General features: G+C 41.3%; 1 protein-coding gene across 2 annotated transcripts; it reads right to left on the bottom strand.

Annotated features, from left to right (window-relative positions):
• Positions 1-39: 39 nt before the first annotated feature.
• Positions 40-14,913, bottom strand: CEP95 (centrosomal protein 95). 2 transcript variants are annotated; one of them, XM_057368878.1, is made up of 22 exons: positions 14,612-14,913; positions 13,159-13,287; positions 12,079-12,186; positions 11,136-11,246; positions 10,355-10,463; positions 9,826-9,935; positions 9,365-9,499; positions 8,694-8,893; positions 8,224-8,293; positions 7,524-7,621; positions 6,290-6,405; positions 5,851-5,980; positions 5,553-5,667; positions 5,003-5,175; positions 4,681-4,773; positions 4,159-4,309; positions 2,918-3,078; positions 2,426-2,500; positions 1,814-1,966; positions 659-805; positions 495-566; positions 40-422 (listed from the first exon to the last, which is right to left on the bottom strand). In XM_057368878.1, the coding sequence occupies exons 1-22, from the start codon at positions 14,631-14,633 to the stop codon at positions 246-248; spliced, it is 2,655 nt and encodes an 884-aa protein (XP_057224861.1). In that variant the 5' UTR covers positions 14,634-14,913; the 3' UTR covers positions 40-245. The 2 variants fall into 2 exon arrangements, with proteins under 2 accessions (XP_057224861.1, XP_057224862.1); XM_057368879.1 differs by having other exon boundaries at positions 7,524-7,570; positions 14,612-14,912.
• Positions 14,914-15,579: the final 666 nt, after the last annotated feature.

Below are 15,579 nucleotides of genomic sequence, written 5' to 3'. Positions count from 1 at the left end.
TGGGTAGAGCCCAACATTATCCCAGTCTTGCTAAAGAGATAAGAAATAGTTCAGAAACTTTATTGATGATCATAAAAGTGCTGTGGAAATCCCAGGTCCCAGCAGCTACAGCCCTGACAGGCCAAAATGACAAAACAGATATTTTAGAGAGAAAAACAGCCTCACACCATCTTCCCATTACAGCAGCCCTCAAAGACCTCTGATCATCTTAGCCAGGGAGAACTGCAATGACATTTACCCGAGTCTTAAAAGAAATGGCTTTGGCTGTACTGGAAAGAAGCCATCTGAAGCCTGGATCTCAGTCTGTCTGCTTCTAGTTCTTGAAAAAAGGTGTCATCATCATTTTTCAAAATTGCTGCTTGCAGTTGCTGTATTTCCTTTTCCATCTTTGATCTCAGTTCTTTTTTTGTTTTCTGTAGCATCTAAAGAAAATACTGACATTAGTCACAGCATGTAAAAAGAAAAGGCAGTTGGATAAAATTAGGAATACTTACTTGTGCTTGTACTTGCTCTCTGGTTTGGATTTCTTGGAATTCTTGAGATAYAGCTTCTGCTAGCATGGAAAACTAAACACAACACATGTGTGAGTTGAACTAATTAAAGAAGAAAGACTTCTAAATGGAAAAATATGACGTGTCTGATCCAGATGAAGCTTTACCTGATCTTTGTAGTAGTTCTCCAGAGACTCCAGCTCCTTCTGGTGCTTTCKCTGTTGCTCATCACGCTTGTCTTGAGCATATTGTCTCAGTTCCCTCAGTCTTTGCTTCTGGAGTGCTAAGCCTTCTTCAAATAAGCTTTTAAATATCTGCCAGCAATTAAAAAAAAGCAAACCTGAAACTTTCCCAGGAACTTGTAAGTATACATTTGTGGTTTTCAGCTGCTTTATCTCCTGATGGAAYGGTGTTTACATGAGGATAGGCTGTAGCCTATGAGAAAGTACAATTGTGTACCTAGAAATGGTGGTGCAGATGCAGCTGAGCTGAATTTGTATTACTCATTTAGCTGAAATTGTGATAGATAAAATAATTTTTCATGTCAGTTTAGTCAGATGACCCRCCAGTGCAAGCCAGGGCCTTTGAACACACACTGTGATTTACAACCCATCCTGTACTCTGCAGTCTAATTTCAGGACCTTCATCCAGATTTCCAGCAGCAGGAAATCCAGCCTGGACTCAGGCTTTCCATTCCTCCACAAGAACACTTACCAGCTGTAGCTCACAGCTTGAGAAAACAGTTCTCAAATCACTACCAGTGGATTATGCAGTAAACTTCTAATCTCTTCTTTTGAAAGGTGACAATTRTGTATCTGCTCTTGCAGGGTGTAATAACTCTCCTCTCTATCCCTCACTCTGATGTCCAGCCCTAATTAAATCATATCTGTCACAAAGTCCACTTTGTTTAACAAACACAACTGAACAGCAAAGCTGCCTGTTTGATCAGCTCCCTTAACAGAAGATTTAGATTGTTTTCTTTGGATGATGACTATAGGAACAACTTCTTAATCCTACTGTTTCTGAAAACTCATTTCCCCAATTTCTCATGTTACTAGCCCTGTTTTTCCACATTGATACTTCACCCTTTCTCTGCTCTCAGCTCCATAAATCATCCTTTCTTGTTTCACAGTGGTTTGCTCTGCACTSTGTCCATGTTTCCAGAGAAGGAACAGTTTCATCTGAGGCCCTGACTGACCAACCACTTCATCTTGGCTCTGTGCTCTGCAGCATTAGATGAACTACCAGAGCTCAGCACTGGGGTCCAGATGAGAATAACTCCAAGAATCCTGCACTTGCAGAGCAAGACCCCTTGTCCTCACCTTCTCCTCCCGTGTCCTTGCCCGCATCATCTTGGCCCGGAGCTGCACCCTGTAATCCTCGTAGTATTTCCTGGCCCGGGCCACCTGCTGCCGCTTCTCGGTCAGTTTGTTCTGAGCCCATTTCTGCCGGTRGATGCGCTGCTTGATGTCTTGCTAAAGGGAGAGGAGCTGTTAGACCACTGAACTGCCAACARATACTGCTGCAGGCAAAGCTTTGTTAATCATTGTTAATTAGGGTCCTGAAGGAGTTTCTTCACACCCCAGTTTTACACTGCAGTTATGGTTTAAAGCTTTAGTCACCACTGATGTAGAATTAAGGAGTCAGCACTGTCATGGGAGCTGAAACACCCAGAACCTCAAGATTCTCCTCCTTGCACTTTYTTAGAATTTGTTTTACCTTTTAAAGCAACAATGCAGTATCATCATCTTTCATTCCATTCCATGACCTCAGTAGTCACCCAACAGATTGTGGCATTTTGAGACCACAGCTACTCAAAAAGCATAAAGTTGTCATAAGATAAAAAGCCACTTTCATGATCTGGGAATAGGGGTTCTCAAAAGCTCAATGYGAAATCTTTGTGTTATGTAACAAACCATCTTCAAAGAACATACCAGTCTCTTGCTCTGATCTTGATCTTTCTTAATAATTGCAGCAAGAAGCTCGTGTTTCCTCAAGGCTTGTTCAACCTGCAGGTTTAAAAAAAAAAGAAAGCTAATTACTTGCATCATTGTGCAGGACAAGCTGGTCTCTGGAGCAGATTTAAATACTGCCCTCTGCTCTGGTTTGGGTTTTGTATTGAGAATTGCCACATATAAGTTAATCAACTTTTGTATCTGATAACTCTCTTCTAAACTAAAAGCACTAGCAATGGAAATGCTTTTTTAAAAAGCAATAGTAGCCCTGGGCAGTACTTGAGAAACCAGYATAAGAAAAGGACCATCAAGTAGCTGATGAGAAGTTGAACTCGTGTATGCAAGTCTGTACATCCCGATTTAACCAAGCTCACAGAACATCCTTGCAGGCTGTGCAGGTGCCCTGGCTGTGCTGCTGCTGTGGTGTCAGAGKATCTCTGCTGACACTCAGCAGCTAAGGAGAACACTCACCTCATTCTGGAGTTTCACTCTAGGTCTGCCAGCAGGTGCCTTTAGGTGTGCAGTGTGTGCAAGYTGCCGCTGCCACATTTTACCCAGAGTCCGTGCAGAAATGTGCAGGCTGGGAAACTCCTCCAGGAGCTGCAAGAGGAGGTCATTGTCTCTTACTGTCACTGGAAGATAAAGACAGATGTAAGCAACAAATTCCTGGAGAATACATTTAGTTGTAAATTCATCCAAACAGTGTCRGCCTAAGTCATGAAATATTTTACATAGCTCACTATAAAGTGACCATGCTGCTGTGACCATGTGAGAGTAAACCCAGCAGGGCATTAACATCATCCTGCCAGTTCAGCAGCAGAGAAAGCAATCCCATCTTTTGTTGTTTTCTCTGAAGAATCACTTTTATAGGTGTCCTTACCCTCCCACCACCCCATCCAACTAAGACAGGTATCCCTTCTGTCTTCCCATGGTTCTGACCATCACTAATCAGTGATTGCTATAATTCTCTCACTTTGGTTGCAGCARCTTAAAATAATGCCAGCACAGCAGTGGCAATGACAGATCCAGGTCAAGTAAACAGGTGCAAAATAAACTGGTGTGCAACCAGCTCGTTCCCATTACATCTTTGATCTTTCTGGCAGRAAAAGATGATGGGGAGATGAAACAAAAGGGTATTTACCAAGTATATGGCCTTCAGAAACTGGAAAAAAATAAAGTGATGTGGCTGAACAACATCCAGGTATATAGGGGATTATCTGGTGATCTAATCCATAGGCATGCACAGTGCTGATTACCAAAACTGAGCCTGGGATTGGCAGCTTGGCTGTTCTTGAGCATCACGTGCTCAGCAAACCAGTGGCAGGGTCAGACAGATCCTGCTCTGTAACCTTTACCTGGCTCAACTCAAGCCAAAGGCCCAGTTTAAAATCTCATAAGTGCTCAGAAAAATAACAAAAGAAACACTGTAGTGGAATAAGCACAGGAGTAGCAGCAATGGAAACAAGCCCTGAAAATAATCCAAGGGATTTTAAGGAAGTAGCAAACAGGTCACAATTTGATTGTGCACTGATGGTTTACATTTACTTAGAGCATTATCTTCCCTAACAAAAATCCAGACATATAGAGGTCAGAAGAAGGGAAAATGCTACAGCTGACTGGTATATGTTGGACTGGTGCCTTTATCCTTGGAGTTCAACACACACTTTCAAAAGATGCCAGTTTTCCACCAAGTATAGTTTTGCAGTTCTTACTTGGAGCTGCTTGCTTTGGCTTCATGATCCCCCGTTTTGGAATCCGCTGGCTGTGTTTGGGATACTGAGGTGCRGTTTTTCTAGAACAAACTTTCACTAGCTGAGACATTTTTGGAGATTCTTTAAAGACGTTTTCTTTGAAYTCTTGTTCCTTAGGGGTAGATGTAAAACAGATGGAGAACAGGTATGAGAAGGGAAAGACTGATAGAACACAGTTTGGCTATCAGAACTTAAATGCCTTTCAGACTTAAGAATGAGAACTTGGACATATAGCATTGAATTCTCTAGAATTTACCAAATGCAGGTCAGGGTTCAAATAAAGGTTAAATCTCATTATTGCATAACCTCAGCTCTTCTGCAGCACTTAACATTAGTAAGTTACTATTTTAGTTGTAACTATGACAGGGGCAGTCGAGGTTTTGTACCCAGAAGTGTCTGAACAGACCATCTAGGCAAATTTTAAAAGAAAAAAAAAACAACCAAACAAAACACAAGCAACAATCCCCACTGTGCATCACCTACCCTTCCCTTTGCAACTTCTTTGGCTTTAGAAAGTTTATGCTTCTCCTTCGCTTCATAAATTCTTAGATCATGTTCATAAACTTTATTGACCAGCTAGAAAATAAAAATAAAAGGACTTGTCAGAGGAAATAATCAGTGCACATAACCACCTTAAGCTATTTTTGCAAAATTTGGGTTTTAAGTCTCTTCCTCAACAGGCTACAGATAAAAAAAGCACAATTACTAAAGGAGACCAAATGCCCCCATTATCTAAGAGAATTGCTTTCATGGATTTAGCGTAACTGTTGGTAAGAATTAACATAAGGTATAGYTTCAAAATTACCTTGGTTTTTCTTGCTCTTTCATCCCTTTCTCTTTGCAGCTGGCTGCGTATTGTGTTCATTTGGTCTATTCTTTTCTCACAGAGTTGATGTTCCTGATGTTGAGATGAGGGTGAAGATGGGATGGAGATGGAGAGGGATCGTGGCCTGCTGGGGTACCTTGGATGTGATGTGTCTGTAGGGAAAGGTCATTCATTGAGAATCTGAGACAAAAACCACCCCAGCAAAGGGTTTTGTGACCAGGCCCTCATTTCAGAACCACAGYCCTGTGAGCTTCTATTCTGTCCCTCTGTCCACCTTCTGTACATTTTTTACTGCAGCTGTGTTTGCCTTGTATATTTTGTAAAGTTTTACCACCATTTTTTAAGTGTTGAACAGAAACTTGGTTTCGATTCTGTTGCTGTTGCTCAGGTTTGGATCAAAGACAAAATAGAAGTGAACTAAAATACAAAACWAAGTAACTAACTGCAATTCAGTGTAGCAGCTTTACATGAAAAGGTTTCTGTTATATTCTTTTCTATCCCAGTACTTAACTAGCACAAGGATTGTTACCTCTCTCAGCTGTCATCTGGCGATAGTCCATGACACTGTCACTGTGGTGTGACAGGGTGTCCTCATCTGTCAGCTCCTCTTCTCTTGTGTGCTCACCCAAAGCTCTCTTCAATATCTAAGGGACAGATTGTTTTTGTGGGTGTCAGGTTCAACAGACCATTCTAAAGTTTGAATGAACTAAAGCCGGGTGTTAGTTGCAGATTTGATTTTCATCCATATCCCATTGATATTCTTRTTCTCTCCATTGTCATTACTAAAGCTGGATTGCTCAGCTCAACAAAGAAGAGATTTCACTTACTAAATCTAGTTCATTTAGCCTGCGAGACAGACTTTCTGATGCTTCACGAAACTCTTGCTCAGGCGTCTTCTCCCTTGTTTTTCTGCGGGAAAGTGAATCCTTCAGTGAGTCTGTGGTGGAATTTTTGTATCTGCWAAAGCAGAAAAGAGATTCCATTTTCTAAAAGCTTGAAAATGAGTATTACCTCACACAAATCCAGTTCACTTATTGTGTAAGCATGTTTTTAGAGGATTAACTAGAAGTTGGATGTGTAAATGCCTATAACTATATTTAATAAAATGAATGTATGTCAGGACAAACAGGAAATCTTTGTGTTAGAATTAATCTTTCRCTGTCACACAGCCAAGGAAGAAGAGATCTTATTTAAAAGGGAGGTGTGGCTGGCTGGTCATGGAAATGAAAGTGCCAGTGTGGCTCAGTATCAAAAATCTGAACTTACCTTGTTGTTCTGGGCCAGTACCGAGATTGGGGTCTTGGAGTTTGTTTTACTCGTTCAGCACGTAGTGAGAGCTTTTCCTCTAAGGAGGAGGATTTAGACTCATATAATGAAAGCCCCTAGAAAAATGAGTAAAGGAAAATTTWATAGATCATGTGAGCAGAGATACTGTAACAGAACCATCTCAAACCCTGAATAAAGATATATAGAAATAGTTGTATTTCCAGGTCCCTGACTGCAGATAGCTTTAGAGAGTTAATGTTTAAAGAAATGGACTAGCAAAAATATRGAAGAACAGCTAAACCACTGAACCAGAACAGGTGTAGGTTAAGGTAAGGAGTATCCCCACATTCCACCTCATCAGCCTGGGACTGATGGCAGGTAGTGGAAATAAGCTGAGCTTCACTCAGTACAGACTGAGCTGCAGCTCACAGCGAGCCAGAAGAGAACAATCCTGTCCTTGTGCCATTGAGCTGCACTGCCTGGTGACTTCTCTGTTCAAACTGGAGCAACTTGGGCTTGGCATGGACACACTGGGAAATGCACCAATGGAAAATGAATTTTAAACAGAGACAATGTAGAAGTAAAAGGTGYTTAAAAACTATTGGAACAAGTGAAGTCTGTGAGTACCTCTTGTGGTTACAGAAGGCAAAAATAGTGTTTCCAGAGAAACTTCCTATACAGACACATTTCTATGGCACAGAATGGCAYCTGCTGATCAGTTTGTGGGTTTTGCATTATTCAGTTTTTGAAAAGCAAAGGACAAGGCTAGAAAATAAAACTAAAGAATGTAATAGGCAGTTCAGAGATCTTTATAAAGGAATAAATCTAAGTTTTATTGGGGATTGAACAACCCCCAAACCCCCAAAATTCTTACTAATTTAGAATGCTGATACACTTCAGAGAAAGGACGTGACTATAGTCTTGTGCCTTGTACATTTYTGATTAAAAAGCAAGATAACCAGTAACTGGTTGGTTGTGATAAATTAGGGTTCTCTGGGTACTGGCTCTGTACATTTTGGAACAAACAGCTCCAGGAAGAATTAAGAACTGATACAACTCCCAGATTGCACATAATCACAGTCTAACAACACTGCTTCACTGGTTGTATATTGAGGAAAGCAAGTCCAAAGCAGTGGCTTGAAATAAGCCAAGAAGTGCCACAAGATAACAGAGAAATTAAGCAGAAATCCAAAAATACTGATTGAAATTCCAAAAGTAAAGATGCAACATGTACCTTTGTCACATTGTCCTCAGCATCATCTGGTCCCACCACTTCTCTCCCTGCAGAAACAGATGACAGGTAAGTGTGAGTTAATGGCACTGTGCCTACTACTGTGGGCAACAAGCAAAAGAAAGATGTGAGCCATGGCCTGTGGTTCCAAATTATTCAGAAAACAGAATGACAAAGCAACTGTGGTTACCCAGCTGTGACATTCATTTTGGTAATTTCTCCAGTCTTCAATGTTCAGTGTCATGGGAATGCTATGGAAACTAAAAAAGGTAAGCAGTGTTTCCAAGGCAACAGAGAAAGTGAGTGCTGAAAAAATAGMTTCTAAATATTTTCTACAATAGCAGTTAATGGTTTTTTCTCAGAACTGAAACTGGCTTGTTTGGTCCATGTTTCTCTTCTCAGAACAAACTCAGCTATGGGACTTATCTGCTGGAGGAGATTTCTGTAGCATAGGCCCATCTTAACGGGATTAACTAAGAAAGGAGTTGAATTGGGGACATGGATTACTTTTTTCCAGCAGGGAACAGATTAAAAGTAACCTATTTTTGTTTCTCTGTAAAGCAGATAGAACTATGAACTTGTGGCTGAATTTTAAAAATTGCACTAGTAGACTCAGAACAATGTTTCCTGTGGTGCCAGTAAAAATAAATGCAACATTATAACACTTAAGAATTACCCTACAGGATGCAAAATTTTCTCTCACCAGACATCTTTCTTGATAGAGGGAGACCATCAGAAAAATCATCAGATTTTTTGGTAACTGACTCTTCAATCTGAAATAAAAAGCAAGATGTATTCTATAAATTCACAGGAGAGTGCTGAGAGGAAGATCATACATTAGGTTTGTCTGCAAATGGACAGTGCTGATTTCATATATAAAAATCACTATAATTGTTTTGTTTACTATACTATAAGCTGTGCAGTTGCATTGACTATGGAGATGTGTATGTATATATGTATAAAATATACCCCTCAAATTCCTTTCTGGACACCTAGTGAAGAATGAATYCACCATCCAAGCTTCATGGAGCTGAGATAAATTCTGATACATTCAGAAGTGTTCTTCAAGGAGCAACTGCTCCCATTCTGCGAGTAAACTAGGAGGTTTTAAAATGAAAACAGCATTGGTTACTGAAAACAAATGAGAGAGTCAAAGGATAGGTTTTTCCTTACAGTAGAAATGGTCATCCCTTGACTGGAAGCCAAAGCTGCTGCCTGTCTGTCTGAGCTGTGATAATCTCTCCATCCCGGATCCGAGGGCTGGAACGGGGGCAGCAGAGGAATTGCTTGCTGGATRGGCTCCCCCAGTTTTGTAGCACTGGCACTCAAGCTCCCTCTGTGAGATTCAGCAGCATGAACAGGCTCCATCCCTCCTGAAGAGGCAAAAACAAACAACTTCAAGTGTTACCTGGGAAAGCAGAACRTGTTTTTTGTATTGTCTATACATAATAAGGGGAAGTGTCTCCATGTCTAATGTGAGCTGCCACCTTTGTTGGATTGCATAGGACAGTGTTGTAACATTTTYATGCCTTGAGAACATGATTTTGGATGTGGGGATATTCCACAAGGACTTCTTACTTGTATATTTTGAACCACAAAAGAAAAGAATACAAACCACAATTAAAAACAGTCTAGCTGAAGCCAAATCCTAGCTAAGCAGAAATACTGCAGGTAAGTTTGCCTACTCTGAGAGACTAAAATATCATATTTCTGAAAAGAATTTATATTAAAACATGACTAAAGTGTTTTCATTCATGACTAAAGCTCTCCTCCACACTACCTTTGTTCCCTACACCCCTAAGTCAAAATCAGGTGGATAAGCTGTCAAAAGAATCAATACTCACCATCTTCCTTTTCCTTTACAATCCCCCTTTCACTTTCTGAGAACAGGCTGGGCAATGTTGTAAGAGCCTCTGAGCTTTCAGATTCTTCTACCCCTGTGTCCTTTTCCGCTACACACAATATAGGCATCTGAAATTCTAGAAGTGAATGTTTAAAAAGATTAAATTAAGATCTATAAAGCATCTTGMTATGAACTGTTGAGATGGACAGTTTTAATGTTTGCTAAGTTAACTACCTGGTGTCAGCAATCCACACTATGCTCAGAACAGTTAAATTCTTACTTGTAATTTCAGTCAATGAAATGTTCATAATTCATAATATTTCTTTATGGGTTGTTTGGGGTTTTCTCAGTAAGGATTTAAAACAGTATTTGTCTGAAACATCTTTTAAAAAGGAAATATAAAAAAAAGGCTAGAAGTGTTTTTTCAGAAGAGTCTTAAAATTCTTTTTCACCCAAACTCACCTTCCCCTCTCCTGGAAAATGAATGAGCAGTTTCTCCAAGTTTAATTAATTCACTGGTAGWTTCTGAGACGTCTGATTCACAAGTTAGAACAAAATATTCTGACTGGGACCTAGRGGAAACATAAAGCCATCAAATACTTCCTCTCTCAGCCTCTGCCCGTTCGGCCCACGAGATGGAGCTGCTGAAGAGCCGTGCAGGACACGGCCCTGCTGCCACAGAGCAAACCAGAGCTGCCGTCACAACAAACTCAATTCACCTGAACCAAAATACAATCWTTAAAACTGATCCAAATTTTCAAGTTGTTTCATTGCACATAAAAAATAAACTTAAGGGAAGCAAAATCAGCAACTCCTCAAGGGCAAGAAAAGCCCCAGCTGTAATTTTAGCCTGACCAAAGGAGTCACCCCACATTCCTTCTGACATATGTAATCAGCAGGTATCCATACCATAAAAAACTACTGATTTCTCTACAGCTACACAAAGAYAGTCAGTCACTGTGTCAAAGCAAATACTCAGAATTGTTCTTACCCTTCAGTGGATGAGAGTTCTGTGCTCTGTGTAAGTGGACTAGCAGAGCTTTCCAGCTGCTCTTCAGATGTAGTTTGAATTTCATTACTGGACAGCAGATTTTTTGCAGCTGTTAATAATCAAGAGATAATTATTTTCAAGAAAACTACTTCTACCTATAACCTAACAGGTGTTATCACCAATAACATCACAACAGTTTATGTGTAATATCAGCATTATAATGTTTTATTTGAAGTAATAACAATGTAATGTTCCCCCATGGGGGGGCAACTTTTATGGTAAGTTTGGAAAAATTATACCACTACCATATAACCCTTTGTTCTAATTATTAATAAACTTTTTTTTTGCTTCTCTTCCCATTTTCCTCAAAATAATCCCTGCTATGGATCTACTGCCACGACAGGCTGTCAACCCCCTTGTCTCCTTGTAAGTAAAAGGGACATTTCCTCATTGTTCCAATTAAAATCAACACTTTCCTCCTCAAATCCTAATTTTAAATCAGTTGATTTATAGGTTGGAAAGCAACTCACAAAGGATGAATTRTCTAGAGTAGGTTTCTGCCATAAGAATGAAGCAGAAAGATCATATAAGTTTGGGGGGAAGTTGTTCTATATTATTGTTGTTTATGAAAATAAGGAATGCAAATACTCAGTTTCACCAGGGAAATTTCCTCCCCCAGAGTCAGTTTTGTCCTTCTCTCCATTGTCAAGGTTATAAGTAACAAAAAAAACCCCAAATACATCTTTGCCACATTGGAAACAATTTGGATTTTACATCTCACCTCCAATCTGGGAAGATGCTTCACTGACTTCTGTAAGATACTCTAACAAACCATCAAATATTTCGAGGAGGTTTTTGATAGATTCCTTGTCTCCTTTCACAATGTTCTCACCTTAAGAGAAGACAATGCAACATATTAATAACTCAGACAGAAGAAAAATTCTCAAAAGCAGGCRTTTTCTGTAGGAGAGGACTTGGAAATTCTTGTCAAGGTGTCAGCTCAGAAAGCACCTGGTCACTTATTTACAGTTATTTATGTAAGCTCAAGGTATATTTTAAATGCCCTAAATTTGCATCTTTTCAGTTCAAATAAGTGAGAGTTTACTGATGCAGTAACTGCTTCCACACACACATACATTCAGGGGTATTTTCAGGGATAGTTGATGTTAATAATTCTTTTCTTATACATAAAACTCTAGCATGAACCAGKCTAAGGAGTGACAGCAGGATTGCAAACACAAGCTGCTGTGTATGGGCACCAAGTCAGAGATAGTTCTTATCRAGCAGTTTTCATTCTTTGCAGGTTTTGTTATGTGAGACCATGCACAGGGAAAGCCACTATCTGTGTACAGATAACAGACACAACACAGTTCTTTATTCACCAACTTTTAAAAATGAAATAACAAGTTTGAAACTCCAGGGTCATGTCTTAAAATCCAGTGCCCAAGCATGAGCCAGTAACAAATTTCAGGTAACACTTTAGCAGCTGAATGAAGCATGGCTGACTGTTAACTCTAACATTTCTTTCTCTTATTTATTCTCTGCTTGCTGTTTCAATTTATAACCTGATGTCCAAGGGGTCAGTGTTCTCATGACATCTACTACCATAAAAGACCTTCCATGCAAATTTGAAAGCAAGCTGTATAAAACCTGCTTCTTWAAGTGTTCAAATTAAACCACACAGATATTCAGCTGCTGTTTGTCTCATTAAAGCAAGTACTCACCAGTGATGTGAGATAGGCTGACCTGCAAAAAATCCAATGCCAGGGAATCTATTACTGCTTGTACATTATGTGCATCATCTTCTTGGCTTCTGGGAGTGGCTATGAAATCTATTTCAAATAAATAATAGATTTTAGGCTATTTAAATGGATAGCTTAAATTAACTACTTAATTAAAGTACTTTAACTTCTGCTTACAAGTTAGTATTTTTTCAGTAATTTGTGCCCTTGGTGAAAAGCCCAACTATCATACAGTCCATGAAATATTTTTAAATACTGAGCACAAAACTCGGTAGATCGAAATTGTGAGGGGTTTGTCAGGATTAAATTCAAGAATAGAGGCTACTAAAGCATTTCTGTTCCTTCCCTCCCAGCACACATACCTAGTGCAGATCATCAAACTGGAAATGCAGTTTGTGTTAAGGCTTCTTCTTTCCCTGTCAGACACTATTGCACTGCAATATATTCTACTTAATTGGGAGCAACTGGTTTTAGTTCTTACATTTAACAGGACTTCTACCTACAACAGGTGCCAGTTACCTCAGTGCTATTAAAATCTTCTGCAATTAGTAGTCTGATGCTTCCCACACATAACAGTTCATAAATAAAACAAATACATAATTATATAGCCTTTGCTTTGCTGTGACTGAAGTCCAGTGGAGTTGGGTTAAAGCAGGGTTAAATCACAGCTCTTAGCAGACTATGAGTATTGGGCATTTCATGARAGCAGGCTGTGTTAACACTGCTGTAAGATAAAATGAGCCAGTTCCCACCCTTCAGAAGTATTATGCCCATAGATGACTTTCAAGGCCTAATTTACAACCATTTTGCTGCAGCTAACCTAGTGCAGCTAAGCTAACTCCCCTCATAGCTGCCATTCATAGCAGTCCAAAATTAAAATAAAATTGGCCAATATTACTTAAATCTTCTCAAAGAATCACAATCTTATGCTTTTGTCTTTGGAAGGACACAAATACTTTAAATCCCTCCATCTATAGGAAGCTTTGCGAGTTTCAATTTCATTTCACTACAAAATACACAGAGACAAAAATAAAAAGCAGATTTAGAMATTATCATTCTTACCTGGAACCTTTTCTTCTAAGATTGACTCATAAAGATGAACAAACATGTCAGCACCACATTCTGAGAGATGCTTTATTTGCTGGTTTATGYGACAGCTCCTTAAAAGATCATTGGCAACATCAACCCAATCTATTTAGAAGAAAAACAAATGTCAGRATGGAAAGACACAGGAAAAAAAAAGAAGTCATGGTTATTTACAGTGAAAGTGGAAACCCTGTAAGTGTCTCTGACTCCACCAGAGATGGTCAAAGCCCACCAGACTGTCCCAACCATCCAAAATATTAAAAATATTGTTCTAGTATAACCACAGCTCAACTAGACTTGGGAGGCAGAAGGCACTGAAGCACCACAGGCTGGGCATGTTAATTCTTTTTTTATGTAATGAAAAAAGAATTTTAATTTGGTCTCATAGCTAGGAATGCCAAACCTCTGAGACCTTAAAACCAAGTTTTGACACACCATTTATCAATGGTCAGAAATTACAGGTAGTTTTTTTTTTGGAAAACAGGAGCTTCTCTTACAAGCCCAGGTTCTCTAATACTCCTAGGCAACAACACCACTAATGTAAATGTTCCTCATGAAATGTAAATTCTACTTTAATTAATTATTTAGGGATTCAAAGAATACAGAGGTGGGGCACCAACTGCTCTGTCAAGCACAGTAAGATGCACATTAACACATTAACTTTCCCCAAATTTTGAGTCCTGAGTTCAAAGTTGAAGCACATGTATCCTCTGCAGTCTTCCCTGTCATCTAATTCAAGTATCAACTTAGAAGAACTAAAGTCTTCATCTCTGTTAGCCTGTGAGCTCTCAAATTCAGATTGCCACCCTCCCCCCAAGATGTTGCTCMTGGAAATCAAAATAGTATTTTATCAAGGAGAAGGCAGAAGTCATCTTTGAGAGGAAAAAGTACAGAATTACTRTAACAGAAACCAATTTGCACAGTTTTCACTGTTCTGTACACAGGGTGTATTACTTTGCCACCCCTCTACTCCTCCATTACTTCCAAACATCACTTTATTTTTAACTTCAGGTGCATGAAAGATTAAAGCAGAATCTCCAACAGTTCAGGCTGCTGTCCTGGAAGACCTGAATTACTGTTCWTCTGCAGCTTTATTAGTTTTAAAATGTCGCCAAGAAAGGAAAAAAGCAAAAGAGGGGAAATGGGTGGTTAACGMAGAGAGCTTAAAACCCCACAACAGAAGAAAACAGTTTTAAAGAGCTGAATGAAATGGTGCTAATTTTAAAGAGCTGAATAAAATGGTGCGAGCAGCAGGGGGTGATGAGGGAGAAGGAAGCTCTGCAGCTCGCCTCCCCCGGCGCTGCGGGCACCAGGCCGGCCGGCCGCCGMWCCGGRACCGGRACCGGGACCGGGACCCACCCCACCGCGAACCCTCGCAGGGCCGGGCCCCCAAAAGCCCCGGCCTGAGCCCTCCGAGGCCCGGCAATACCTCGGCCCTCAGCGCTGCCCATGGTGACTGCAACCGCCCGGGCCCGCCCCTGCCATTTAAACCGCGGCCTGCGCGCTCATTGGGCAACAGCCGCAGGAAGGGGCGGGGCCACGCGCGCTGTTGGGGGGGTCCGGTGTTTTCGGTCACCGCCGGTGTTACCGGAGCGGGATGGGCGGATGGCYTCTGTAACGGGATTGGGAACAGGACTGGCTTTGGATTGGGAGCGGGAACGGCGAGGAAAGAACGAGCCCGTGCCCACAGAGAGCCGCAGAGCGGGTCACGTGCCATCCCCGCCCAGTGACGGGCGCCCCCCGGTGCGGCCCCGCCGTTCCCCGCCCGGCTCCCCCCGGTCCCGCCCGGTCGCTGTTGCCGCCACCGCCGCCGCCTTTCGGTCCCCCGGTCCCGCCCGGTCGCTGTTGCCACCGCCTTTCGGTCCCCCGGTCCACCCGGGCCGAGGTCCCCGGGCAGCACAGCCCAGCCCCGGGGCGTTCCAGCCGAGCGCGGCTGGCAGTCTAAAATGGCGACGGGGGAGTGGGGGTGTGACCCGGGCGGTTCCGCCTTCGTCACCTGAACGAGCGGTGGTTGTTGCCATTTTCTCGGTGAAATAGGTGGGGAAAGGGCCGGCCTGGGGCGGGGGTGGAGCGGGGGAAAGTTCTAGCGCTTGACCTTGCAGGCTGGCSTGAGGCGTGTGCCGGCCAGTGCTTCCTTTAACGGGGGGTTGGTGTTAATTGCCACGATACAGGTTTGACAGGGTAACCCGGAGGCTTTTCTGCATGAAAGGAGTGTTTTAAAACTCCTGTGAAATTCACTGTATTGTCAGTATACAGTTTTTTATAGAAGTTGCATGGTGAAACCATGGTGTATTTCTTCCTTTCTGAGCAACAGTATTCCAATRCTCCTCAGGAATTCTGGAATTTCCATGTTGCAAGAAAAAATGGTGCCTTTAATCGTTAAACCCCTCGAGCGTA

The sequence above is a fragment of the Malurus melanocephalus genome, unplaced genomic scaffold (assembly GCF_030028575.1).
Source record: "Malurus melanocephalus ecotype Western Australia unplaced genomic scaffold, MMel_1.1 scaffold_98, whole genome shotgun sequence".
NCBI lineage: Eukaryota > Metazoa > Chordata > Aves > Passeriformes > Maluridae > Malurus > Malurus melanocephalus.
Note: the sequence above shows the minus strand (reverse complement) of the source record. Positions and strands in the feature narration are given on the sequence as shown.